Raw genomic sequence first — 22,644 nt, 5'->3', positions numbered from 1 at the left:
GAGGGAAGCTTCCATATTTTTTTTTGCGGACGGACCTTGCAATCTGCTGCGATTCATCCTGCTGCAAACTCGTCACTGCCACCATGTCCAGGAACGTGGTACAGCCCAATGGCTGGGTGGCATTGAGGTTACCAAATGAAACCCTTCGTGTGCTTCAAGTAACACCAAATACGTGCGTCACCGCCATTGCCCATACCGCACCGCCCCAGTTCCGACCCGTACCACTGACCGTCGTGTTGTTTTGTAGAACAATTTCTCTCGGAAAATACGGCTCATTTCCGAGTAACTTACTCATAGAACGTCCATTCCATCTTACTTATGAAATCCAAGAGAAGCGCGACGGCGAAAAATTCTCCCGATTACGAGTCGTCCCCGGAACGGAACTCAACGCCGACATCCTCGCAGAGACGAACCAGAATGAACCGACGGACGGAGAGGCGGCCATCGTGGCCGGCGAGGGAGAAGAACTTGCTCTCGTAGATGAGACTGGAAAAGTCGTTGCGCGGTCAAATCGCGAAGTCATCGACGACTCGGCGCGACAGACGCTCACAGCAGACGAGATCGAAGTGTTGAAACGCAAGGGTGCAGCGGCTGGTAAAGACCTCATTGCGAAACTTATGCTCTCACATACGGCGATTGATCAAAAGACGACATACTCGTTGGCGAAATATAAGCTCTTGAAGGAGCGCAAGTTTCTGAGGCGGTTTACTGTGCTGCCCCTGGATGTTGTCCTCCTTGGTCAGTGGCTGCTCGAGGATAGGGATGCTGGGAAGATTTTGGAGATGAGGCTGGAGATGATGGGTTTGTTGGGGTGCTGGGCAGATGTGCACTTTGGAGGGGAGCCGGTGTCAGGGGTGAGTGAACCTCATGGTGGGAGATGGTTGGCGGTGGACGATACGGGCGGTTTGTTGGTTGCTGCTATGGCTGAAAGGATGGGGATACTGCATCCGGAGCCGACTAGGGAAGACGACGAAGACGCATCAGAGAATCACGGAGAGAGACAACAAACAGAAGCGTTGCACGAGCAAGCGGATACAAATGGCACCTCTGAACAACACAATCCTCCATCGTCACCACAGACACAAAGGACGCATAGGAAGCATCCCCGCCGCGACGATTTGGATGAGCACTACGCTCTCACGAATACCATTACCCTCATCCACACCAATTCACAGCCGAACCTCTCTATTCTTCGATACTTTGACTACGACGCCACAGACGCCAACCCATCATACCCCTATCATCCTCTTTTCACCAACCTCCTTCCCATCTCGTGGCTACAACTAGTCGATCCAGCCGAGGACGCCGTCTACTTTGAAAAGCCAGAGGACATAACCAGCGAACAGCTCGCGTCTTGGAAACCCAATCGCCGTGGAAACTATCACCGCAAACGCCGGAGATGGGCGCGAACCAACGAAATTGTTGACAAGACGCGAGCTGGCGGCTTCACCGGTCTTGCAGTAGCGAGCACCATGGATCCCATATCAATACTGCGTCAGGTGCTCCCCCTGTTGTCAGGTGGTTCCCCCATCGCAATCTACTCACCTACGATTGAACCGTTGGCCCAGCTAGTTGATTGTTTCAGCATTGGCCGCCGAGCAGCATGGGTATCATCACCGCCCGCGGAAGCAGAGGGAAAGTCGCAAGCCGAGCTAGATCGGTGGGGGGGCACGAGAGAGTTTCCTATTAATCCTACGCTAGTGCTTGGCGCTTCCGTGCAAAGCAGTAGAGCGAGGAGATGGCAAGTCTTGCCGGGGAGGACACACCCGTTTATGACGAGTAGAGGAGGTGCCGACGGGTTCTTGTTTACGGGATGGAGGACCATTCCGGCTGAGGGGAGAATTTCTGCGAGAGGCAAGTTTCAGAAGAAGAAGGTGGACGGTGCATAAAGCTTGAGTATGGAGTGCATTGGTTGAGTGACTTGCATTGAAACTGGAGTTTTATCTTAGGGGAAGGGCTTAGGATAACAACGTGCTTGAATAGATTTGTACAAGGAGTGATACCCTGAATACATCAGTCACATAGTCCAAGTTGATCCTGGCTCAGTTCCTATTTGGCGAGTGACAAGGCGAGCAAGCAATATGGCAAGAGTTGAGACAAGTACTGCAGCTTTTGCATCGTATCATTGAAGGTTTGTATAGTAGAAAATGCTATGTGTCGTTTGACCCCAGAGGTTGCCCATTGATTGTCCGTTACAGTGCCTTGCCCATAAACTTTCTCTTTGTGAAGCTCAACCACCACTTGCTGGGCTTCGCCTCATCGTCCGCGTAAACTCGTGCTAGTAATCTCGTCGCCAACTCCTGTCGTACTTGAGACATGTATTGCCTGAGTTGTTCGGCGTCCTGTCTATCGCGAGGGGGTTCGTACATCTGGGAAGGAAGTTAGACACGTGCCCAATTTTCAGTTTTTGATCCTTTTTGCGAAGAGCTTTACACTGCCGCAAAGCAGAAACTCAAAAGAACAGCAGCGCATACCTGATTCAAGGGGAAGCCTGGGTCCCCAGGAATGGCAAAGTTCAAATCCAACGCCAAGTTCATGACATCCTTCTGTGCGTCCCTCACTGTGGCATTTGGCTTGATCTTTTGCAGGCAATCGCTCAAGAACCAGATTCCATAGACGAGCAAGCGGTCAGCCGGACCCTGGATCTCAAAGTTTCGGAAGAAGGTGTTGGCGCGGAAGAGGGAGATGATCTCGTCGAGGATGTCGTAGCTCTCGCTGTCAGGGTCAGGCGACTCGTTGGCTGGCAGCGGAGGTGACGGAATGGGGAGAGTGTAGGCCGGTCCGCGAGTCTTGGTGCGCAGTGGGAGGATGGGGAAGTTGCCAATCAGGCGGGGAGGATTGGGGTCGTTGTTGAAGATGGAGTTGTAGGCCTGGTGAGCATTGTTAGCTTGCTGATGACGTTGTGAGAGCTTCTTGATGCGGGGGTAGGAGGGTAGAGAGCAGAGCCAGCATGGAAGCAGATATGGAGAAATCCGAAGACTATCGCTAAGGTAAGCATAGACGTACCGGCATCTTGGTTTGTAGAGCAGAGCGGGAGAGCTCAACGATGATGGTGGAGGTGGTGGGTTGGTGATGATGTTCGCAATTGCGCGGCGTTGTGGTTGGCGGGGCTGATGGGAGCAACTTCCTGACCTTGACCTGTCGTAAATGAGTGGGGCGCAGTCAGCCATTGATGCTGGTGGCGGTGCAACGTGTGGCTGGGTACTCTGTGGCACAAAGGTGTGAGGTGTGGCTCAAATGTCAACTTCATCTACATCAACTTCAATTTGTTGACAATGCAACAAAAAAGAATATTACAATGTGATCGCAGCGGTCGCGTTTTCTTCATTGAGCCTCAAAGGCACGCCATGCTCTTTTTTCGCGTATACGAGCCCTTTGCTCGAAAACATCAATATCTACGCTTTGTCAGGCATCACCTGGCGCCGCCATGAATCCAACATCGATATTGGATGATGCAGACAACAGGACTCCGCTACGCATTAACAACAGTTTTCCATAGTCACAATGCAACAGACTGTTCATTCAAGTTGGTTACTTACCATGTTCATATTTCTCATTTACGATTGGGGGGTTGAGCGAGGGACGTGTGGCTGTCCAACACTACCCCTGACGCAGTTTAAATGAAAGACGGCCACAACGCACTTCGAACTGCAACATCACACACATCTACCGAGTAAACCGCACCTCAATATGTTGTCTCCGGGCCTCGTGTCGACCTATCAACAGTACAAGCTTGATACCACCGTCATCGCCTCGTGGTTAGCAGCGACGGCCAAGCAGCACGGATATGAGGGCCAGCTCGCAAAGCCAACTGGGGAGTCGGTCCCTTCCTGGCGGCTCAAGGGCAAGGCACGGAAACTGGCAAAACAAAAAACAAGCTGCCATGTCTGCTATGAAGTCAGGAAGTGGGCTGTGTCCCATGCCAGAGGCAAAGCATGTGCTCGCGGTACGAGATTTTGTTCCCTTGGCTGAGTTCATCTCTAGTAAATTGGAGATGGCGCCATCGCCGGATGAGACTACCGTTGAGATACCATTGCGTGTCAAGAAATCTTTGGAACGTACTATCTGCGCCAGAAAGGCTCCGTACTATACTTTGGCGAAACTCAACCACATTTGGACGATGGACCAAACAAGACACATGCTCATTTCGTTGTCATTTTGGAGAAGGTCCATGAACTCTTGTTCAAGCCTCAGGCCTAAGCAACCACCACCAACACGCGCTACACCGCGGCGGAAGCAGACATGAATGACACTAAGAAGACGGCCAGTAGCAGGAAGTCCAACATCTTCAGCGTCTTGCAAGTTTATGAGCCGTCTGAGGAGTTCCTGAACGCACCAGACGTGGCTTCAACAATTCATCAAGTGCAAGAATTCGACTTCGTTGCTGAAGAGGAAGATGCAGGAGGCGAGTGCATATTCGCCTTTATGGCTCTGATGCAGGATTTTGAACGTCTGCGAGAGGAGATCTTTGACCTGTGGGAGGCGTACCAGGATGGCAAAATAGATTTGGCAGCGGCTGCGGTTGGCGTCAACTTGGCACTCGAGCTTGCTAAAACTATTGAGGAAGATATTTCACCTTTGCCGAAGAAGCACGGTGGCACCATGGTGTTGATCCCAACATTGTACACTGCTGCTTGCTCCGCGCTGGATCTCGACCCCGACTACAGGGCCCGACCCTCCGATGAGATGAACTTTAGCTGCTATGAGGTTGGAGCTAGTCTCTTGTTCAATGTGGCAAGCTTTCTGCAGGCTATTCGAAAGGGGCTGCCATATGGTTCAAAGGAGGTTCCTAGGTACACAGAAAAATTTGGGTACTTTGACCCCCAATCGGCAAGCTTAGACATCCGTCCCGACCAACGCTGGGCATACGATAAGGCAGCCATAATAGAGGTTATACCCGATATTTGCACTCTCTCGATGATGAGGGGGCTTGCAGTGCAGGACGAGTTTGCCCGTGGGATCGAGGCCATGTTTCATATGGACGAGATTCCCATATGGCTTTGTTTTGCCACTCAAAACTACCTTGACACACTGCGGTTCTTTGGACCCAATGTCACCAAACCACTGGCCGATTTTCGCGGCTTCAATAATTCGACTGTCAAGTTACTTGAGACCGTCATGGCAGTTGATCCTAGCAACGCCCTGTGCAAAGATCTAGAAAAATTATGTGACACTTCCAAGGTTCGTCACGGCATGGACATCTTCACAGCTCTTCTCAGCTCTAGAGATACGACTAGCCGACAATCACCCTTTCTTCTACACAACCCGCTCTTTTGCGGCCTTTGGATACACCATCGCCGAGTCACTCTGCACACTACAGGTATTCGATACGCCGCGAAGCCGGGAGTCATGCTGCACGCTGTGCAACTGTATGAAGCAGCACGGCAGCACCTACAGAAATACAACGCATCTGCCGAACTAGACTGGCCAGACCTCAATCGCCTCATCGCCATCCAAGGAACGCAGGCATTCTTTGTTGGCGCGGGGCTACCATCATCGCCTGAAGCTCACTTCAAGAATTATTGCCTGAGCCGCTGTATATCACCGACGAACTGGCTCAATGCTACCAAACGCCGCAAAGGGAAGCATGGCACTGTGAATGTGCAAATGTCGAAAGCTGGTATGCGAGATCTCCTCTTCCAAGGGCCGGCATCACGATGGACCGAAGCACGGGCAATGAACCCACAGCGACTGAACGCAGAGCTCGTACATCAAGTCCTGGAGGCAAGTGGTTCGTTCAAGACGCAACAGAATCTACAGGAAACAGAATCAGGCACAAAAAGTGCGGATGCACGCAAGCTCGGGACTGCCAAGGGGAGAGTGAGAGCCCCGGATGCGGGGGCTCGTCCTGCTCTCACGATGCCAGAGCTGGTGCACCATGTTGCGTACGCTGTTCAAAATGAGATTCCTAATATTGAGCTCAACTATTTCGCGATATACCAGGCTGCTGATTCTCTACTCAGGCGTTTGAGAGCCAATGCAGACCGTCTGGGGTTGGAGAATGAACGGCGTATTACGAATAATATCGTGGATGTCGTGGGCTACATATTTTCCATTGCCGCCGCGGAGATATTACCTCTTTCTGAGAACTCTGGTAGTGTGCTGTCAGGCGTGGCGAAGGAGATGCAAGACTTTTTGACGGAAAGGTCTAGACTTGGCATGGCAGGACTGGTGTGATGTGTATTTTACGGAAGTAATTACGGCGTCGAGAAGTCGCCACAAAATGATCAAGAACACGGCAACTACATCTGCAGTTAATGGAGATGAATGTATTAATACAGTATTAGATAACATGAACCTCCTCCAAGCTTGTTAGCGCAACATGACCAACCCAATCTGTACTGTTATCCGTGTATCTGTCGTCAGTGAGACCCAAAGAGGGCATCGACACTGCCAATTGTCTGTTTCGCACGCTGTTCTGCGTCCCGCACAGAGAGAGGCGTAAACCCTATCGGGCCTCTCAGATTTCGATCCGGATGATGAGAAGCCACAAATTTAGAAGGCTCGAGGAATCGATTAATGTTATAAGAAGGGTCAACTGCCGTGGTGAGGGTTTCAAGATTTGTGCCATGTGAAGAAGTGGGAGTTCTGGTGAACCAGGGGTGATTAGCCTGCTCTAATCAGATGAAAGGGATATTTTATCTCTATCAACAACATCAAATGTTGGCACATCTGGTGTCGCTGATAGAGAGCTGGATTGAGTCGCACTGTGTTGTTGTCAAATGGCGCACAGCACCTGTTGTAGAAGGCCGGGACATGATGGTCGACTCAGTCAAGCTTGTTGCGAGTTACATGTCCCTGGCAAGAAGAGTGAAGGGAATATTGAACGAATGTTGTAGTTGGTATGCAGTATCTACTGGTGCAACTGTGTACCAGGTTAGACTGCTATTTTGTTGTTGGGGAAGATGCGATCGTCATCTACATACCGTTTCGGACAAAAGGCTCGAATCAAAACATGTTGGTTGGTGAATGGAAGGGTTGACAAGGATGTTTAGGCTTCTCTTTTGAGTTACAGCGTAGAACAGAGAGTGCACAAGCTCGAATGGTGAGAGATGGGGCAAGGGGAAATATATGTGTTACGACGGAAGACTGCAACTCCTCAGAGAAGGTATGACGTTGCCACAGCTCCTTATCTTAATGTATCTACTATACATTAAAGCTGTAAGTAAAAGACGTGCTCTTCCCTGCGAAGCTCCACAACCGCCACTCCAGATTGAGGTCGGACGGTGGTGTGCTTAGGAGATAGCCTCAGACCAGTGGGCATGTCAATGGGTGGTCCGCCCACTGCCTGTTGACGCCGATGTAGTAGATCGCGTATGCTTGTCAAGATACAACAGACTTGACCATGACAGCAATGGAAATGAGACGAGAAGGAAGAAAAAGCCTCCAAAGACCAAACAAAAAGGCAGCCAGACAAATGGGGTAGACCCAGTGAGTTCTCGCCGGTGACAGAACAGATGCACACAGTTCATGTCGATCTTCAAAGACTAGTGAGCTCTGGAAGATATCAGCGACGCTAATATTTCCGGTGGCAGGGGTCATCAGGATGCGTTCCTACAGGCCGAATACATTTTATCCCAGTCACTTGATTGAAGATATGACGGCATAATAATGAGGAAAACGAGGTGTGATGGCATCAGCATTGGCTTGCTGTGTCTGAGCTGCCGCCTCGTGCGGCCTCATTTCGGGTCCGCAACTTGGATTGCCCCTCAGTAACACACAATGGAAGCTTCTGCACTTGTCCGACTGAGAGGGTGGTTGTAGCGTTTGGTAGGATGGGGAAGTAAGACGCGTCTTCCTACGTATCCCATGGCCATGTGTGATAAATTTTGACGAAGGCTGTCTCCCCTATTCGTCGGGGGAGTTTGTGACAAGGTTGAAGTAAAGAGCACAAAACATTCGTGGCAGCAACTCGAGCTCATGTCAAAATTTCTCAGACAACAAATCGGCACCACATAAAATAAATTGACTTCACTTCGCAGACAAGGACACATTCCGGGTGAGAAACGCGGTGCCTGCACTTCTGGAGGCGCAAATAGAGATATCCATCGAGATGTGGCCACTGCCTCTGACGTCGGTTGATGGGATCGGTTCGACCCTAGTTGCCGGGGCCATCGTAATTATGGCCAGATTTCGAAGCCACAAATGCGCCTGAGGGTTCGGAATTACGCCCTGTAGGCATTCTCTCCAGCTCATAGGGTACCAACTCAGGCCTGAAAGATGCGAGCCATTCGTGAGATGATGACACTAGGTGGCTGATTGGAGCGGAGGCAGGCGGCACGGAGTGAGGGGAAGTGAAAGAAGCTCATCAGAATGGATCCAAGCTAACCCTGCCTGCAGATGATGTAACCAGGGTCCAACGGTTTCCCACTACAAGCCCGCATAGGGCGGGCGGCAACATGGGTTTGTTGCCTTGCGAGAAGGGGATTTTGGCAAATTCGGTCACACGGACTTGAGCGCCAGGGTAGCTGGCGCCTGGTGGCGAATTCTCAACTGCGCATGGCCCAGATGTTGGGTTAAAATTCATGAATGCGAGGTGGCAAAGCTCAATCCGCCCGTGTCCAAATATCGTGGCCCGGATTGAACCAGATTCTCATGGTGTGTTGGCACAAGTCCTAGGTAAGGGGATATGATGGGTAGTCTTGTAAAAACACGTCGTAGCAGTTGCTGAGCGATAACAGATCAAGGGAAGATCTAGCTGGCCGAAGATGTACCGGGAACCTTGGAGAGAGATGACTTTAGATGTTGAGGAGGTGGTGTTGTCGTGATCTCGATTCTGTCCCGAGTGGTGGTATCTAAACAGCAGTTAGCTTGCAAAAAACACCACAATTCGGCTTCGAGGATGGTGAATGGGCAATTGAAAAGGGAGCTTCCCCGCCTCTCGTTGCGCGTTTGCCTCTTCCGCGAGACTGGATTTGCCACCCTACTTGGTTGCCAGTCGTTCTTGGTCAGCCTCATTACTGTAGAAACTTCTTGCTGCGGGGGAAAGGAAGCACCGCCGACACGTCCTTGGAGGCAAGGGTCCTGTTTCCAGTCTCACTTCAGAGAAAGAAAAACACATAGTGAGAAAAGAAAGGAAGAAATGGTTTGCTACGTCATAACGGTAGTCGGGAATCATGTCACAGTTCCCTGACATCTTTGATGCGTGGAGGAAACGGAGTGACTTGTCAGTTTGGATTGGAGGATGCCTGGTGCCACTGTCGCACTGACCAAGGGACCATTCCTTGGTTTGAAGCTACATCTTCTGCATGTAATTAAAGATTGCTGATGCTGTACGGAGTATTCGAGGTCGAAACAAGACATGGATGGAGGCTTTCCTGCTTGAGTACTTAGGTAGCTTCCATGTCTCCTGGTTGGTGTCGTCGGACAGTACGGAACAACGAAGAAATAAGCTGTCACAATGGTCATCGTCAAGCCAGCTGTTGGTAGAGAATTGCATCGAGCAATCGAGCATATAAGTTGGACTGAAACTGGCATGGTAGGCCTGCTAGTCCTGTTGGAGTCATTTGCCGAACAATCCATGACATGATTAGTCAAAGTCTGTCGATGGTATTTTTTGCTGTCTCTGCAATGTGATGAACTCCGGGTTTGGCCGTAAAACCCTTTGTCGCAGCCGTCAGCAGCTCAGTGGGCGGATTCTACATCGATGACTGGCAAGTTGGAAATATTCCCAATGGTGACTTCTGTACTCTGGTGGTCGTCTGCCTCGCCTGACATTCGAGACTCCGGATGTTGGTCAGATTCTGTTGGGGATAATATTTGGAGTTGAGTCAACAGACCAGACACACCATACCAGACATCCATCGATCCAGTCATGAAGGCAAGTCAGTCAGCCCAAGGCAGGCAGCACCGATCGCAAATGCCTTGAATGCTGAAACGACCCACTATATTTGTACAGCCAGCCACTAAGAGCCCAGTACCTGCTAAAGACCAGACAGCTTCAGGCTGCAAATGGCCGCTAACCACCAGATTGCACAAAGCCAGGCACCACGCAGCTGTCAGCCAGCGCCTGGACTTCCAATTTTGGCATCAAATCAGTTCAATGTTCAAGGTTCACAGACATGGACATGGACAGCCATGAAACCGTCCGGAAACTTGATTGGACTTGGCTTTTCACGCCATGAACTTAGCAAGACCACTTCACGCTCGAGGTAGAACTTCTCTCCAACTTCCTCAAACTTTTGTCTCTCTTTCTACCCAAACTCTCCATTCATTACATGTTATGCTTCTTTTCTTCATTCCCTCTCTTGCGCCTGAACTCTTTATTCTCCATGTCACTTGACCATACGCAACATCACTGCACCAGTCCATAGCGCCATCGCTCCCTCAGCATCGTGAATTTGTCTGCATTTCCAAAACCACCAACGACTGTCATCTTGAAACCACCTAAACCAGCTTCAACATTCTAACCAAGCTTTGGCCTCCTCGACGATAGAAGCGCTGTCAAACTCCTATACATGACCCGTAACCGTATAGGACGAGGGCACTTGGGTTTCTTGGCCAGAACCCTCAGCCTGCTGCATCCCGAGTCGCCGTAACCTCCATCCACCGCAATGGCCACGCCTCTTCAGATCAAGTTCGATGTTCCCGAAGAGTTCAGAACCTTTACAATATTTCTGCGCTTGCCGCCCGAGATACGACAACGAATCTGGGAAGCCTATCTTTCTACTCCAGGCATCCACTTCCTCAAACTGCAGACAAGCGATGCTGATTGGAGTTGGACTGAGAGGCGAGTCCCAAGTTCTATGGCCCATGAAGAGACGGAGGGTACGGAAGAGTCCGATGAAGGAGAGGCAATGCTCAAGGTGCTCAGAGCCGACAAGACGCCAAGAGAAGCACACCGTGTGCACTTGATACCTGTTGGCCCCTGCCCCAGGGCAGACGTGTCGCATTACAAGGCCCTTCGAAGGCAACTTGCTACATTATCAAGCACGTGCTTGGAATCTCGAAGTGTTGCCAAGAGACTAGCAAGCAGACCCGAAACTCTCAGATTGGGCAACGGGAGTATCATATCCCTTGGAAGATCGCCAGATTTGATATATCTGGACTACTTTCCCCCAAGCCTATACCAGAGCAACGGCAATTTGGAGACAATCCCGGATTGTCCAGAACTTTGTCATGTAAAGAGGGTCGCGGTCCGATTCTCACATATATGGCAGCCGACCAAGAAGCTATGCCGCTGTGACGTCTGCAAGAAGAGCGCGGGTACAACTCACAAGGGCATTTACCCAGCGCATCTCTACCAGTTACTAGCAAGACATTTCCCAAATTTAGAAGAGTTCTTCTTCATAGACTACTTCGTTGTCCACAAGAGCAAGTCACAACATTGTGTTGATGGGACCCAAGCAAAGGGTCCGAGCATGTGAGCCAATACCTGCGGTTGAGTCTATCCCCTTGCACGCTGCTGATGACCAGATGAATCTAGGTATACGCAACGCTTCCAAGCCGGCAATAGATCATACCACGAAGCCAACGAGCAGGAATGGATCATGAACACAGATGTAAATCAGATAATGTCCTGGCTCCGATCAAGTTATGTGAGCTACGCCAAAGAGAGCTCACTTTGCCGACATAAAAGTCCCGAGAAGGTCCGATTTGCTGTCTTGGCTTGCGAGTGGAAAATTTCTCCGCCTATGGAGAGAGCGGCTATGCCACTGCGTTCTGATGCGAAAACCAAGCAGGCTGTCTTAAATTTCAGCACCTCGACCGTGAGATTCCATTCTATCTCCACACGACACAACTTCTGGCTACGTGAAGCTGAAGCTGCAAATACTCGACCTCATGCAGAAAGCTTGGAATGTCTGACAAAGGTTGACTACGCTCGTCGTAACTTTACATTCCCTTCGCCAATTCGTCCGTTGCATCGTCAGACTGAAGTACATCGAGCGTAGAACACGGGGGATATACTGAAACTGGTGGTGAAGCAGCTCGAACGAGGAATTATGTACTTGGTTAGCCTATTTGTTCACATTATTGGCACTTAGGATGCTATACCCCCTTCTTGTTTTGTTAGCCCCTATATTAGAATGACCAACAACGAAATATGACTATTGAATGGAAACATGGCCCAACTTGGCTATTTGTGTGACTGACTCAGTAGCTGTGAAGCTTGGGAATACTTTGGATACCTAGGTACCTACTCAATACAAGCCCAGAAACTTTCCATGAATGCCGCGCATGCCACCGGTAATGCCACGTCAATTCCGGGTCCCTGGTGCAGGGCTTGCCAGGTTGCAATGCGGGCGGGATATGTCACATTGCAACAATGACTTTCCGTGGAAGGATTGGACGGAAATACCACCTTTGATGCATCATAACAGGTTATCTGCTCCTCGCCAGCAGTATGAAGTTATTGCGTGAATTGAAAGCAGGCAACGGAGTTCCTGAATCTACCCAGTTATGTGTAAGTATCGGAAATAGATCCGGGAGGGCCGGCAACGCAGATCACTTGCCCCTTGGAGTTGAAGCTAATAGATTGATTCCTGGGCAGTTAAGGCAGCGGTTAGTATACCAGCGACTCCTGCCTCGATGAGTTCTCTAAATAGCCCAATTTGGTCTTTCGTTATGAGCCGGGACTTGCCAGTATGTGGCACGGGTAAAAGTGTAAAGCAGTGATTCAAATAAAACGGCGCTAATGAAGTTGGTCAAACAGGGCTACGTCTAAGAACGTGATATAGAGTGATGAGGTGTAGACGGGATTCCTCAGCAAGCTCTAAGCAGGAGACAAGACTTTTTTCCCCAAACATCGGACTCACGGACATGGTGGAGGTACAGAGTCCAAAACCATCGTATCAACATTCTTGCTCCGCGAGTTAGATGACATCTTTCTCAACACATGGTCCCGCCGACAGGACGTGTTAAGACCATTGTGCGGTCTGTAGTATGACACGGCCGATCTACGCCTGTGCACCGATATACCTCGTGGTGTGTTTTTACCGCCATGTGATCATTTCGTTTTGGAACAAAAAGGTTCCTCGGTTTGAATACGTCATCGCGCAGGGTCCGCTGCGCGTTCATGTATTCCCTCAGTTCGAGCGGACAATCGTGAGATGCCTGCTTTGAATTGCCTGCCGGCGGCATTAAAGTATCATAGCCTTACTGACTTGAGATCTCTTTGTTCCCATGACATTTTCAAAAACAATGCCATGGATACCACGACAATGCGTTTAATACCTCACTTTGATAGCTAACACACAATTAAACGCTGATCTGGTCAACTTAGGTCACCGAGCCCCCATCGGTTCGTTCTCTGAAGTTGTTGTAAATCGGTCAACTCTTGGAGTCGACAAATATATGAAACCACCTCGATGTGACGTGTCGGCTGCGCATTAGGAGACTGGGCTTTTCTTCCCCTGTTATTAACGCACGGGCTGCGTTTGGCCTCGTAGGCTTGCGTAACTATTTGATTACGCTGCGAGGGCGCTTAATTTATGGTAGTTAGTTTAGGCGGGAGGAAACACCCAAGTTTCGACAACGCCATAGTCACACGATGGAGAATATTACCAAGTTAAGCATTCAGACATACTAAGCACCCACTACTCAATTGTAGATCAGCAAAACTACCTTGGAGTTGAGACCGATCCTAAGTGGCCAGTGCCTATTGGTCCGGATAGAAACAACAATAGCTATGTATCTTACAAATCAACAGCAATAGCGGTAGACGCGAAGAATTATAAGCATTATCACAAGTAAATCTACTCTTACTATTATGTATATAAGTATAAGGAAGAACGCATCTAGCACTTGCTTTTTTTTAGATTTAAGAAGCTTGTCTTCACAAGACTCTACTAACAACTATCACGCTCTGAATTATATCGTTATTGCACAATGCTTAAAACCAACCTTATTACGCTGTTGGCCCTGACAGCTTCAGTCGCCCCGGGTGTCAACGCAGTTAAGGAGATTAACTTTCTAACTTGCTTCTTTGCAGGCAAGTACTTTTCGCTTGACTACACCAACTTTTTCGGAGGAAGAGTTTGGACCCGGTGTTGGGCAGATAGGGGCGACAAGGACATGCGCCAGACCTCTGTTGTGTCATACTCATCGGGGAATAATGCCGGATGGTTCGAATACGAACCTGGTGACGGATCCAGGTATAAGCACACGTTCCAAAAAAATTCTGGTGTACGCAAACGCAAGGGCAAATACGACTGGGGATTAGTCCTGAAGATTCACATCGATTAAATTACTACCGCGCGGGGTAGTGCTTCTTTCGTTCCGGAGCATGGGAAATGAGCAACAACGTGTAGGGTGAGAAGGCGGTTCGCAAACATAATAGAAGCTGTCGGTTCAAAATATGCCAACAGCATGTACGGATAGCGTGGAGCTAATTCGACATTTGTAGGAGGAAATGTGCGTTGAAGTTAGGAGACAGGTGGACAGGGGATATGTCCACTCCAAAAACGTATGCTATAGTACTAGAGCGTAATCACAAAATAGTAACTTATATAACGCGAGGTTGAGTTGTGTCTGTTCACAGTTTCTAGCATCGGAATCTATTTCGGAAGTGATATTTTATGCTCTAGACTCTTTGCAGCAGTAACGAGTTCGAGGATCTGAACGAATTTCTCGGCAGGTAGCTAACCTTGAAAACCTTGAACAGAGACATGGGCATAGCTAGATGCAATGAGGCATCTACGAGTGGCGGTTGGCAATTAAACTTGAAACCCGTAAAAAAAACAAAAACGTAGGTGAAAATAACAGCAGACAGACTGCAATACTGCTTTATTACTGGCTTAGGAGCATGCTTAGGTAACTTACTAAGACGTAGGAACTGCTTAGGTTAAAGCACCCATAATTTAGAAACTCCTTTGAGAAAGGAAACTGGGTCCGTTGTGATTCCAGCTCTATACTCGACTGTTGTACGGCGAATAGTGGTTCGGGGAGTATTACTGTTAAGTGGGATGATGTTACGTTTTGGGCGCAGTAAGTGGATTGGGATATGTGTATAGTCAATTGAGCATATAAATACTGTGGAGTATGTTTGTGCTGCTGTCAGTGTTGTTCCTCGTGTTGCTGCTGCGTGGGTGGGTGTGTATGATGGCTTATTCACAGGTCGAAAGATTTAGTTGTAAGGTTATCATATTTATGTTGAAAGGAGATGAAGATCGTACCTGGAATGTGATATTCTAAGAATCCGGGATGATGAATGGAATCAAGACTCCGGCAAGTGTTCTTTCCACTCACTTTATTATTGCGAGCAACATAAAATCGAGTCTAAGCCAATGAGTGTTGAAGAAGATTCTGTGATGTCCATATGGGCTATATACAGCACTAAATACAGCACTATTGAAGTGAATTGACACTATATACGTTTGCTCCAAGGTAGACCCCTAAAGGCAGTCCGCTTACAGCTGAGAAACAAGACTGTCACCCAAAGACGCCAAAGAGTTCTCAAAGTCGTCAAAGCTGCTCGCACCCCAATCAGCACCATCAGCTCCGGGAACAGCATTGCTGCCCTTGAAAGCAATGTACAGCACGTCGTTGTCATCGTGGGCCTCATTTCCATTGACAGCGCGGCCATAGCAAGCCTGGCCAAGAGAAAGAGAGACTTCGCCGACCAGTGGTGGGCCGTCGTCACCGTTGGTATCTCCCCAGACACCGTAGAACTATGTCTTATTTAGTTTTCTGAAAATGATCTTTCTGATTAAAGGACTTACCATCTTGTCTCCGCAAACGACTGCGACAACGGACAGTGGCTCGACACCATCGCCCTGAGGGTCGTACTCAACGTAACCGTCTCCGCTGCCCTGGTTACCGAGAACCACGTATGAGTGCACGTAGGCATTGAGGTCATCGATGCCCTTGTCGTAGCTGGCAACGGTATCTCCGAAGGTTGTCTGGCCTTGGGTATCGCCGGAGCTATCGCAGTCTCCGTTCCCCTGACCTAGGTGACCGTCACAGTCAATGTCCATGTTGACGAGTTGACCTCCATTGCCTTGGAGGTAGATGATACCCTTGTCCTGAAGATGGTCACCGCAGTAGCAGAAGTCTGGTCCAAGTGTTAGTACGCGATAATTGGCTTAAGCTTTTCAGGCATGGGTGTACCCTTGGAGTCGTCTTCTTGGCTGAAGAATCCTCCTTGTAAGACGTTGCTGCATGACCCGGATGATCTGATGGAGTCATACAGAGCCTTGACGTTGGAGGGGACATCTCTTGCAAGGACATTGCCTGCAAGGAGAGTAGCCACGGCAGCGGAGATAGTTGCGCGATGCATTTTGATTGATTGAGAATGGCACTTGACAAGTTTGCTGATTGATAGGTAGTCTGGTGAATTGTGGCTATGCCTGGCTAACTCAACATCTTAAATAGGCTTGTTGATAACTATCCAAACTCGTGGAGTCTTTTTTCTCCGTCTATTAGATTCAAGCTTCATGGTTTCCCCAGTTTCACCCGGTGATCGTCACTCCAACTACGCTTTCGGGGTAGAGAGCCTCTAGTCGCGACCTGCCAAGGCCCCTTGAATCGCCGGTTAGATGTAACATTGAAAGGGCAAGTTTGCTGATCACTACCCAATAGACTTTTCCGTCGTTCGGCGATGTATATTTACTGAACAACCATCAAGTTTTCTCACATTTGATGGGAAGTTGTTGGTATTTAGCCTGCAGAAAACCTTGCTGCAGAATAAGAAGCAGCCACACTTTGAATCAGTTTCCATATTCAACTAGTTCGCCCTCCAGTTCGGACAACTTCCTGATATCATTTCTGCCCTATTCAATCACTGGGGAAAGCCACTTCAATGCAACCTTGGCGGCAGTCAAGATCGCGGGGAACGGGGATCGACCCGATGTTCGCCGGGTTCTGATAAAACTTGGCGCTGTGATGTCTCCATGCCTGCCAGGAATGATACTTTAAAGCGCCGGCTTTGCCGGCTAATTCTAATCAAGGTTGAATCCTTTGGCTGTTCCACCAACCAAATTGGTAGTGGAAATTCAAGGGAGTGCCATTATGCTGGCTGGTGTAAACACTGGACTTGGCGACTAGGATGACGGATTGTAGATATTTCTGCTAGCGAAATAGACGTTGCAGCATGAGGAACACAGGATTGGCCAATAAAAGAGGCATTTAATATGTGCTGAATTCATGGCCGTCACTGATTTCTGAAGCCCAACCTTTTGGATACTGAAACCGCTGGGAAGTATCATGGAGATCGTTCAGAAGAAAGGGCTCTGGTTGTTGAGAAGCATCAATTGGGAGGAGATAGACACAGACAATATAAATCAAAGCGACGTAGGTTCGCCATGCTAGAACAGTATGTACTTTGAATTGGACTATAGTACAATCGATGAACATTTCAACAATAAATCCCTCAACAACGCTGTCTCTCTATGATAGCATCAAGGAACTAATGGGAAAACATCTCCTTGGCGAGGCTTGGCCAAATAATCAGCAGGAATTTGGTCATTTGGTGCCCTCTGTTATACAGTCAGCAAAATGAAGCGCCAAGAAATTCATAAATAATATTACCTGAAGTTTTCGTGCCCAGTCCTTTATGTCATCATAATTCTTGCACTTGTGGTTTGTGTTGAAGTCTGGGAACGGAAACGGCTTTTCTGAGTCTGCCCAGACTTGTCCCAGCACGGCTGTATCCACGTTGCATATTAGGACTTGACGAATAGCATCAAGGCAATGGGCTGCTTTGTTGTTAGTGAACTGCAAGGTTGTGTTTGCCCATCGTCACTTACTGATATGGGGACGTAGTATTATCTCTTCGTTGATGAATTCGTGTTTGCCTAGTTGTTTGTAGTGGTCATAGTTGAAGTAAAGTGACTTCCGCAGTAGGTTCTGGAACACATATGTTAGCTGAAGGTATACTGAAGATGGAAGATGACGCTCACTAGGCAGTGTAAATGATGCATTCCCTCGACGTTGACCAGAAAACCTCCACCATACTTGGCCGCCCTCTGAACAAATGATGGTTTCAGCCCACTGGCTAAGCCATCTTCGTATGAGATAATCCCAGCTCGGTCTAACAAGGCCTAAAGTCAGTGAAGCGAATCTGGCATCAGAGTCGAGCCTCTTACAGTCCACTCCCAAATCTTCCCAAGCTTGATCCACCTCTGTCGATCCTGGTCGTCTGTATATATTCTCTTTCATAAACGACCCGTTGAACAACCGAGTCTCGTACTTCACATTGACATCTCTCAGAACAGGAGCTGGCATGGGTTAGCTCATGTTGAAATCTGCAACTTGCATCAGGTAATGCGACTTACACCACTGTGTAGTATGTGCCGCGCATTTTGCATCCAGCGGAGATTTTCGCATTGATATCCGCGATCCAGCCCAAAAAGAGGCGATAGAAGCCGCAATTAACACTGCGACGAACAAGCACGACTTGGCAAATTGTCTGCCTGATTGCTTCCGTCTCCCAACAAGTTCGTTCTGCGACAGTTCCAAGTCATCTTCTGAATCGTCCGTGCCGCCTGGCAGCAGCCGATGCTGATCCGACTCCTTTGTCATTGTGATTAAATCGATGTTCGCTCAGCAAAAGAAATAGAAGAATCGTGAAAGTGATGAGAATGGAACCAGTCAATTGAGAACCGGAGCTTCTTGTCCCATCTGTGTAAGCCACTCCATCTGCCAAGCAGCTTCGACTTTCACAATATCACACAACCTAACACTGATTTGGACCGATTCAAGCCACTGTTGTCAATTCGATGGCATTGGCATTTTATTTCCACGTCCATCTGCTCCGTACTCACCCAGCTAACAGTTAACCGGTTGGGCCGGGATGCATTATTGAGACGTAAACGCACCATCTCGCGAAGCCTAACCTTTTGGCCGGTATCGATCGCCACGCCCGGATGCCAAACACGAAGGCCTGGATGTGTCTCTTGCAGGTGGGCGTTTTTAGAAGCTGTGCTGATTTGTCCTTCAGCCCTATGGCGTCGTCGGGCGGGGAGTTCGGCGACTCCATGGCTGCGGCTGATTGATAGTTCCACCTACTGGTGAAGCTTGTTTGCTGACCTTTATGGACGCCAAGGCTAGTGAGGAGGAGCAACAAGACTCTTTCTGCACGTCATCAACTGCCGGTTTGGGGTGCGGCTGGCCATGGTTCAGTGTAAGCTTTCCAGCCGTAGTCCTGTTTGAGCTGCATTGAACGGCAACTATCGATGAGGGCTAGAGCAGCATCTCTTGATGCAACCGGTGAGGTTGGCACACTATTGAAAGCGGCGGGGGAAAACAATTGTCTGCATGGGGTATATTCACGCCAAAACTGCCAAAAACTGCCAAAATCAACCAAAATCAATGTGAAATCAATGCAGTGGCTTGATAGCAGCAAGTTGAACATGGCTGACTTTCAGCATATGCCTACACTCTGACAAGGCGAGCAAATTTCAGATGCTGTTATCATCAGTGGCGCCATAGTTGACAACCAGCTCGCCATATGTGGTATGGGAAGTCATCATTGGATTGAGATTATTGCTGCACGGCTCGGATAGTTCATTACCGAAACGAAGTGAAATCCTGTTGCCACAGCCTGCATGGCAGACTTAAAGGTCGTGACTCCTTCCTCTGGCAATTATGACACTTTAGTGCGAAAAATCTGCTTCCAGGTGAAACTGCATTCATTCTTCAGTCATCCAAGCTCATAACTTGACGATTCAGCCCACTCTGCATCAACGGAACCGACAAAACCTAGTCATGAAGTTCACAATCGTCGCTCTACTTGCTGCCATTGGCACTACGTTCGCTGCTCCTTGCTGAACCGGAGGCAGAAGCCAACCCAGCCGACTACGGTGACTACCCACCACCCAAGGGCGGATATGGAGACTACCCAGCTCCGGCTGGGGGATACGGAAACTATCCTCCTCCGGCTGGAGGTTATGGCGATTATCCACCACTGAAGGGCGGTTACGGCAACTATCCGCCACCAGCGGGTGGATACAAGACATATAAGGCATAAGAATGAAGCGTAGCTACGAGGTTGACGGATGGGAAACACATTCGAAAATGCAAACACGACATGGGAGGATAACTGGGACATATTCTATGCAAATCACAAAGACATTCCTTATCATAGCTACATTGCCACATAATTGGATTATGCCAATGATAAACTAGTATAATGAATTTAATAAACCTTGCTCAATCAAGGGCTGGTGCTCATGGTGACGTTGGACAACACATGAACCCTACTGATATGTATACTCTGCTTCGAATCCTGGACACGAAACAGCGGGCAGGTAGTCATCCACCTTGATTCCCTTCATAGCAAACATGTGCTTGCGTACCTTGGATATTTGCGTATTATTGTGCACACTGTTCAGCGGGTTCCCATACTGTAGTGAAAACCCATCAGTATGGTTAACGAATTGATTACAATCCGGGACGTTGTGCATAAACAAGGACCAAAATTGAGAGCCAATGGCAGTGGGCTTCGAGTTTTTCTGTTGCTTCTCAATCTCTCCGAAAAACTCTTCCAGAGGACTAGCTGAGTTTACGTTTGCTGTCCAGTCGTATTCGCCTGCCATGTACGTCTTGCCTGCTGCTCGCACAATGGCAATGTCTTCCTGGAGAACGGTGGTATTTGTGGGGTAGAAGTGATTGGAGAATATGTCGACTTCCTTGAGGCCCAGATGGGTTTTATTGATGCCGTATGTGCCGTCCATGATTAGTTTCTTGGGCGCAAGAGACTTGACATATCGCTGGTTGGCAAAGTTAGCATATTTTGTGGCCGACTCTGATGATGAAAACTTACGGCTATTTCCGTCGTCCACTCGTTTGGTACGTTCATGTCTCTAAAGATGGGGCCGCTGAGCTCATTTCCCGTTTCATAGGCATAGATGGTGGCGTCATCGGCGTAGCTCAATCCAGTATAAGGGTTGACGTGCGTAATGAGCTTCTTCACGTAGCGTTTGAAGTCGTTAACGATGACTGGATTTGTGTAAAATTGTTGAATTCGAGGATCGCTGAGGTAAAGTTAGTTGTTTTTCTCTTGTTACATGGCCCAACCTGGGGAAGTTCATACACTTTGCCATATCCGTCTGCCCCGGTGACGTTGATGCCTCGAAATCGACAAAAGTCAAACTTCCCGCCATGGTAATAGTCCTAGGTCATGTTAGCAATAGCATTTGGTGGCTAAACGCTCTTATATCAATTACTCACATAATTGTCAATAAGAGGAACTTGAACTCTCAGACCATGTTGACGGGCCTGGAATATCGCCCAGTCAATAGGCTCAAATGCTGCTTCGTTCCACTCATAGAGACTAGGCATCAGACTGAGTGGGTTTCCGACACTAATCCCCAGCGTCTGGCTTCGAATGGTTCTTGCACCCATTACCTGAAGAGTATTCATGACTTCAACGACTCGTCCTTTCGACGGGTAGCTCGCGTTGAACTTGGGGTAGAATGGCTCTCCAGGAGGAGGAATAACATTCTCATCAAGCCCGAGCCAGTACACGTTTGCACCGGATGCGGTCCAAGCAGCTCCATTCAGTTTCAACTGGGTTCCTTCGCGGGTTACATGCGTGTTTCGCTCCAAGGCAACCTGAACTGGCTTAATGATGGTTTTCAAAATCTGGGGTGTCAGGTGGAAACTGGACAAGGCCGCTTGCAGCGGAGAGAAGTTGGGTGCTGCATTGGCGATTGCTACAGTGGCAATTACGGAGACGAAAGAGCCTTTCATTGTGAACGATGTTGCAATTCACAGGACGCTTGAACCGAGCAGACAGAGGGAAGGATGGGTGCTTTGATGGGGTAGTCGAGAAGAGCATTCTGTTACCCCGGGATCTGCAGAATCAATTGCTCTTATAGTTGAGCTGCAACTTTAAAGCCGTTGATTGCTCGATGTAACCCTGCTGCAGCAGGTAATACAAGCCGTGCAACTCGCTGATGCCTTTAGTGGCAAGTTGCAAAAACGGCGATTTGAATTCCCGAACGCAACACCATGGTCCATTTGCCGACACCATGAAGCTAGCCATAATTTACAATACGGTAATTAAAAATCCGGGGTAGTGAAATTAAAAAATTGAGGGGAATTGGGGTAATTGGAACCCCCCCCGGTTCCAGAAACACTCAACGAATTTGCGAGTATTTCAGTATGCCAAGAAATGCAACGCCGGCGTTGAATATCCCCGCCTCAAGCTTCATAAACCCGCTGTCGGGGTGTGCTATTGGTATACAACAAATCGCCATGTGAACGATAACAAATTCGAACTGGAATAAGGTACTCGTGGTTGTTTTATGTTAGCGGTTACTTGCGGCCAGTATCACCAACATCACTTCAAGAGAAGAGTTATTTTTGGCAAATTTGGAGAAACCAGCCGTATCAAAGCGCTTGTCATCAAGATGTGAACGAAGAAATGACAATTAGCACTGAGGAAGTCTGTAGGTCCGTGTTACTCAGAATGCAGCTTGTCGCCTCTCTCCATAAGCTATTTGTGTGTGGACCTAGATATCTAATTTTCTTCACTACCTCCGCCCACTTCTAATTTCCCGAGGTCTAACCAAAACAAAATAACCTTCTCCTAATGCTAGAGTGGAACCATTGAAGAGTGCCCTAGTCAATCTCCGGTTCCGTAAAGACACATAACTGAATAACGATTCTGTCAGAGTTGTTGCTGGCTAAAAACGGGAAACTTCATGCTTGAACGAACCTTGATTTGACAACTTGCAAGCCGCTGAGTAATGCAACAGGCAG

General features: G+C 48.7%; 10 protein-coding genes across 10 annotated transcripts; 5 read left to right on the top strand and 5 right to left on the bottom strand.

Moving 5' to 3' along the window:
• Nucleotides 1-83: 83 nt before the first annotated feature.
• Nucleotides 84-1,889, top strand: VFPPC_13267 (tRNA (adenine-n -)-methyltransferase non-catalytic subunit; the record flags this gene model as incomplete). Its single annotated transcript, XM_018291044.1, has 1 exon — nt 84-1,889. The coding sequence occupies one exon, from the start codon at nt 84-86 to the stop codon at nt 1,887-1,889; it is 1,806 nt and encodes a 601-aa protein (XP_018146390.1).
• Nucleotides 1,890-2,192: 303 nt separating this feature from the next.
• VFPPC_13266 (ARP2/3 complex) lies at nt 2,193-3,012 on the bottom strand (the record flags this gene model as incomplete). The annotated part of the gene is made up of 3 exons (XM_018291043.1): nt 2,193-2,369; nt 2,475-2,870; nt 3,007-3,012. 3 exons carry the CDS (start codon nt 3,010-3,012, stop codon nt 2,193-2,195), a joined length of 579 nt encoding a protein of 192 aa, XP_018146389.1.
• A 1,230-nt stretch (nt 3,013-4,242) lies between these two features.
• Nucleotides 4,243-6,177, top strand: VFPPC_02423 (hypothetical protein; the record flags this gene model as incomplete). Its single annotated transcript, XM_018282071.1, has 1 exon — nt 4,243-6,177. The coding sequence occupies one exon, from the start codon at nt 4,243-4,245 to the stop codon at nt 6,175-6,177; it is 1,935 nt and encodes a 644-aa protein (XP_018146388.1).
• A 447-nt stretch (nt 6,178-6,624) lies between these two features.
• Nucleotides 6,625-6,969, top strand: VFPPC_17596 (hypothetical protein; the record flags this gene model as incomplete). The annotated part of the gene is made up of 1 exon (XM_018293250.2): nt 6,625-6,969. One exon carries the CDS (start codon nt 6,625-6,627, stop codon nt 6,967-6,969), a length of 345 nt encoding a protein of 114 aa, XP_018146387.2.
• A 1,002-nt stretch (nt 6,970-7,971) lies between these two features.
• Nucleotides 7,972-8,196, bottom strand: VFPPC_15495 (hypothetical protein; the record flags this gene model as incomplete). Its single annotated transcript, XM_018293248.1, has 1 exon — nt 7,972-8,196. One exon carries the CDS (start codon nt 8,194-8,196, stop codon nt 7,972-7,974), a length of 225 nt encoding a protein of 74 aa, XP_018146385.1.
• A 2,357-nt stretch (nt 8,197-10,553) lies between these two features.
• Nucleotides 10,554-11,891, top strand: VFPPC_02421 (RNAse P Rpr2/Rpp21/SNM1 subunit domain-containing protein; the record flags this gene model as incomplete). Its single annotated transcript, XM_022428277.1, has 2 exons — nt 10,554-11,362; nt 11,426-11,891. 2 exons carry the CDS (start codon nt 10,554-10,556, stop codon nt 11,889-11,891), a joined length of 1,275 nt encoding a protein of 424 aa, XP_022284548.1.
• Nucleotides 11,892-13,827: 1,936 nt separating this feature from the next.
• On the top strand, nt 13,828-14,184 carry VFPPC_13265 (hypothetical protein; the record flags this gene model as incomplete). The annotated part of the gene is made up of 1 exon (XM_018291042.1): nt 13,828-14,184. One exon carries the CDS (start codon nt 13,828-13,830, stop codon nt 14,182-14,184), a length of 357 nt encoding a protein of 118 aa, XP_018146383.1.
• A 1,163-nt stretch (nt 14,185-15,347) lies between these two features.
• Nucleotides 15,348-16,216, bottom strand: VFPPC_02420 (glycoside hydrolase family 75; the record flags this gene model as incomplete). The annotated part of the gene is made up of 3 exons (XM_018282069.1): nt 15,348-15,608; nt 15,660-15,991; nt 16,048-16,216. 3 exons carry the CDS (start codon nt 16,214-16,216, stop codon nt 15,348-15,350), a joined length of 762 nt encoding a protein of 253 aa, XP_018146382.1.
• A 1,120-nt stretch (nt 16,217-17,336) lies between these two features.
• On the bottom strand, nt 17,337-18,459 carry VFPPC_02419 (hypothetical protein; the record flags this gene model as incomplete). The annotated part of the gene is made up of 6 exons (XM_018282068.1): nt 17,337-17,414; nt 17,467-17,633; nt 17,685-17,784; nt 17,838-17,968; nt 18,024-18,155; nt 18,213-18,459. The coding sequence occupies 6 exons, from the start codon at nt 18,457-18,459 to the stop codon at nt 17,337-17,339; spliced, it is 855 nt and encodes a 284-aa protein (XP_018146381.1).
• Nucleotides 18,460-20,135: 1,676 nt separating this feature from the next.
• VFPPC_02418 (glycoside hydrolase family 5 protein) lies at nt 20,136-21,630 on the bottom strand (the record flags this gene model as incomplete). Its single annotated transcript, XM_018282067.1, has 4 exons — nt 20,136-20,648; nt 20,702-20,912; nt 20,972-21,051; nt 21,109-21,630. The coding sequence occupies 4 exons, from the start codon at nt 21,628-21,630 to the stop codon at nt 20,136-20,138; spliced, it is 1,326 nt and encodes a 441-aa protein (XP_018146380.1).
• Between the last annotated feature and the right edge of the window lie 1,014 nt (nt 21,631-22,644).

Source organism: Pochonia chlamydosporia, chromosome 2 (assembly GCF_001653235.2).
Source record: "Pochonia chlamydosporia 170 chromosome 2, whole genome shotgun sequence".
Taxonomy (NCBI): domain Eukaryota; kingdom Fungi; phylum Ascomycota; class Sordariomycetes; order Hypocreales; family Clavicipitaceae; genus Pochonia; species Pochonia chlamydosporia.
Note: the sequence above shows the minus strand (reverse complement) of the source record. Positions and strands in the feature narration are given on the sequence as shown.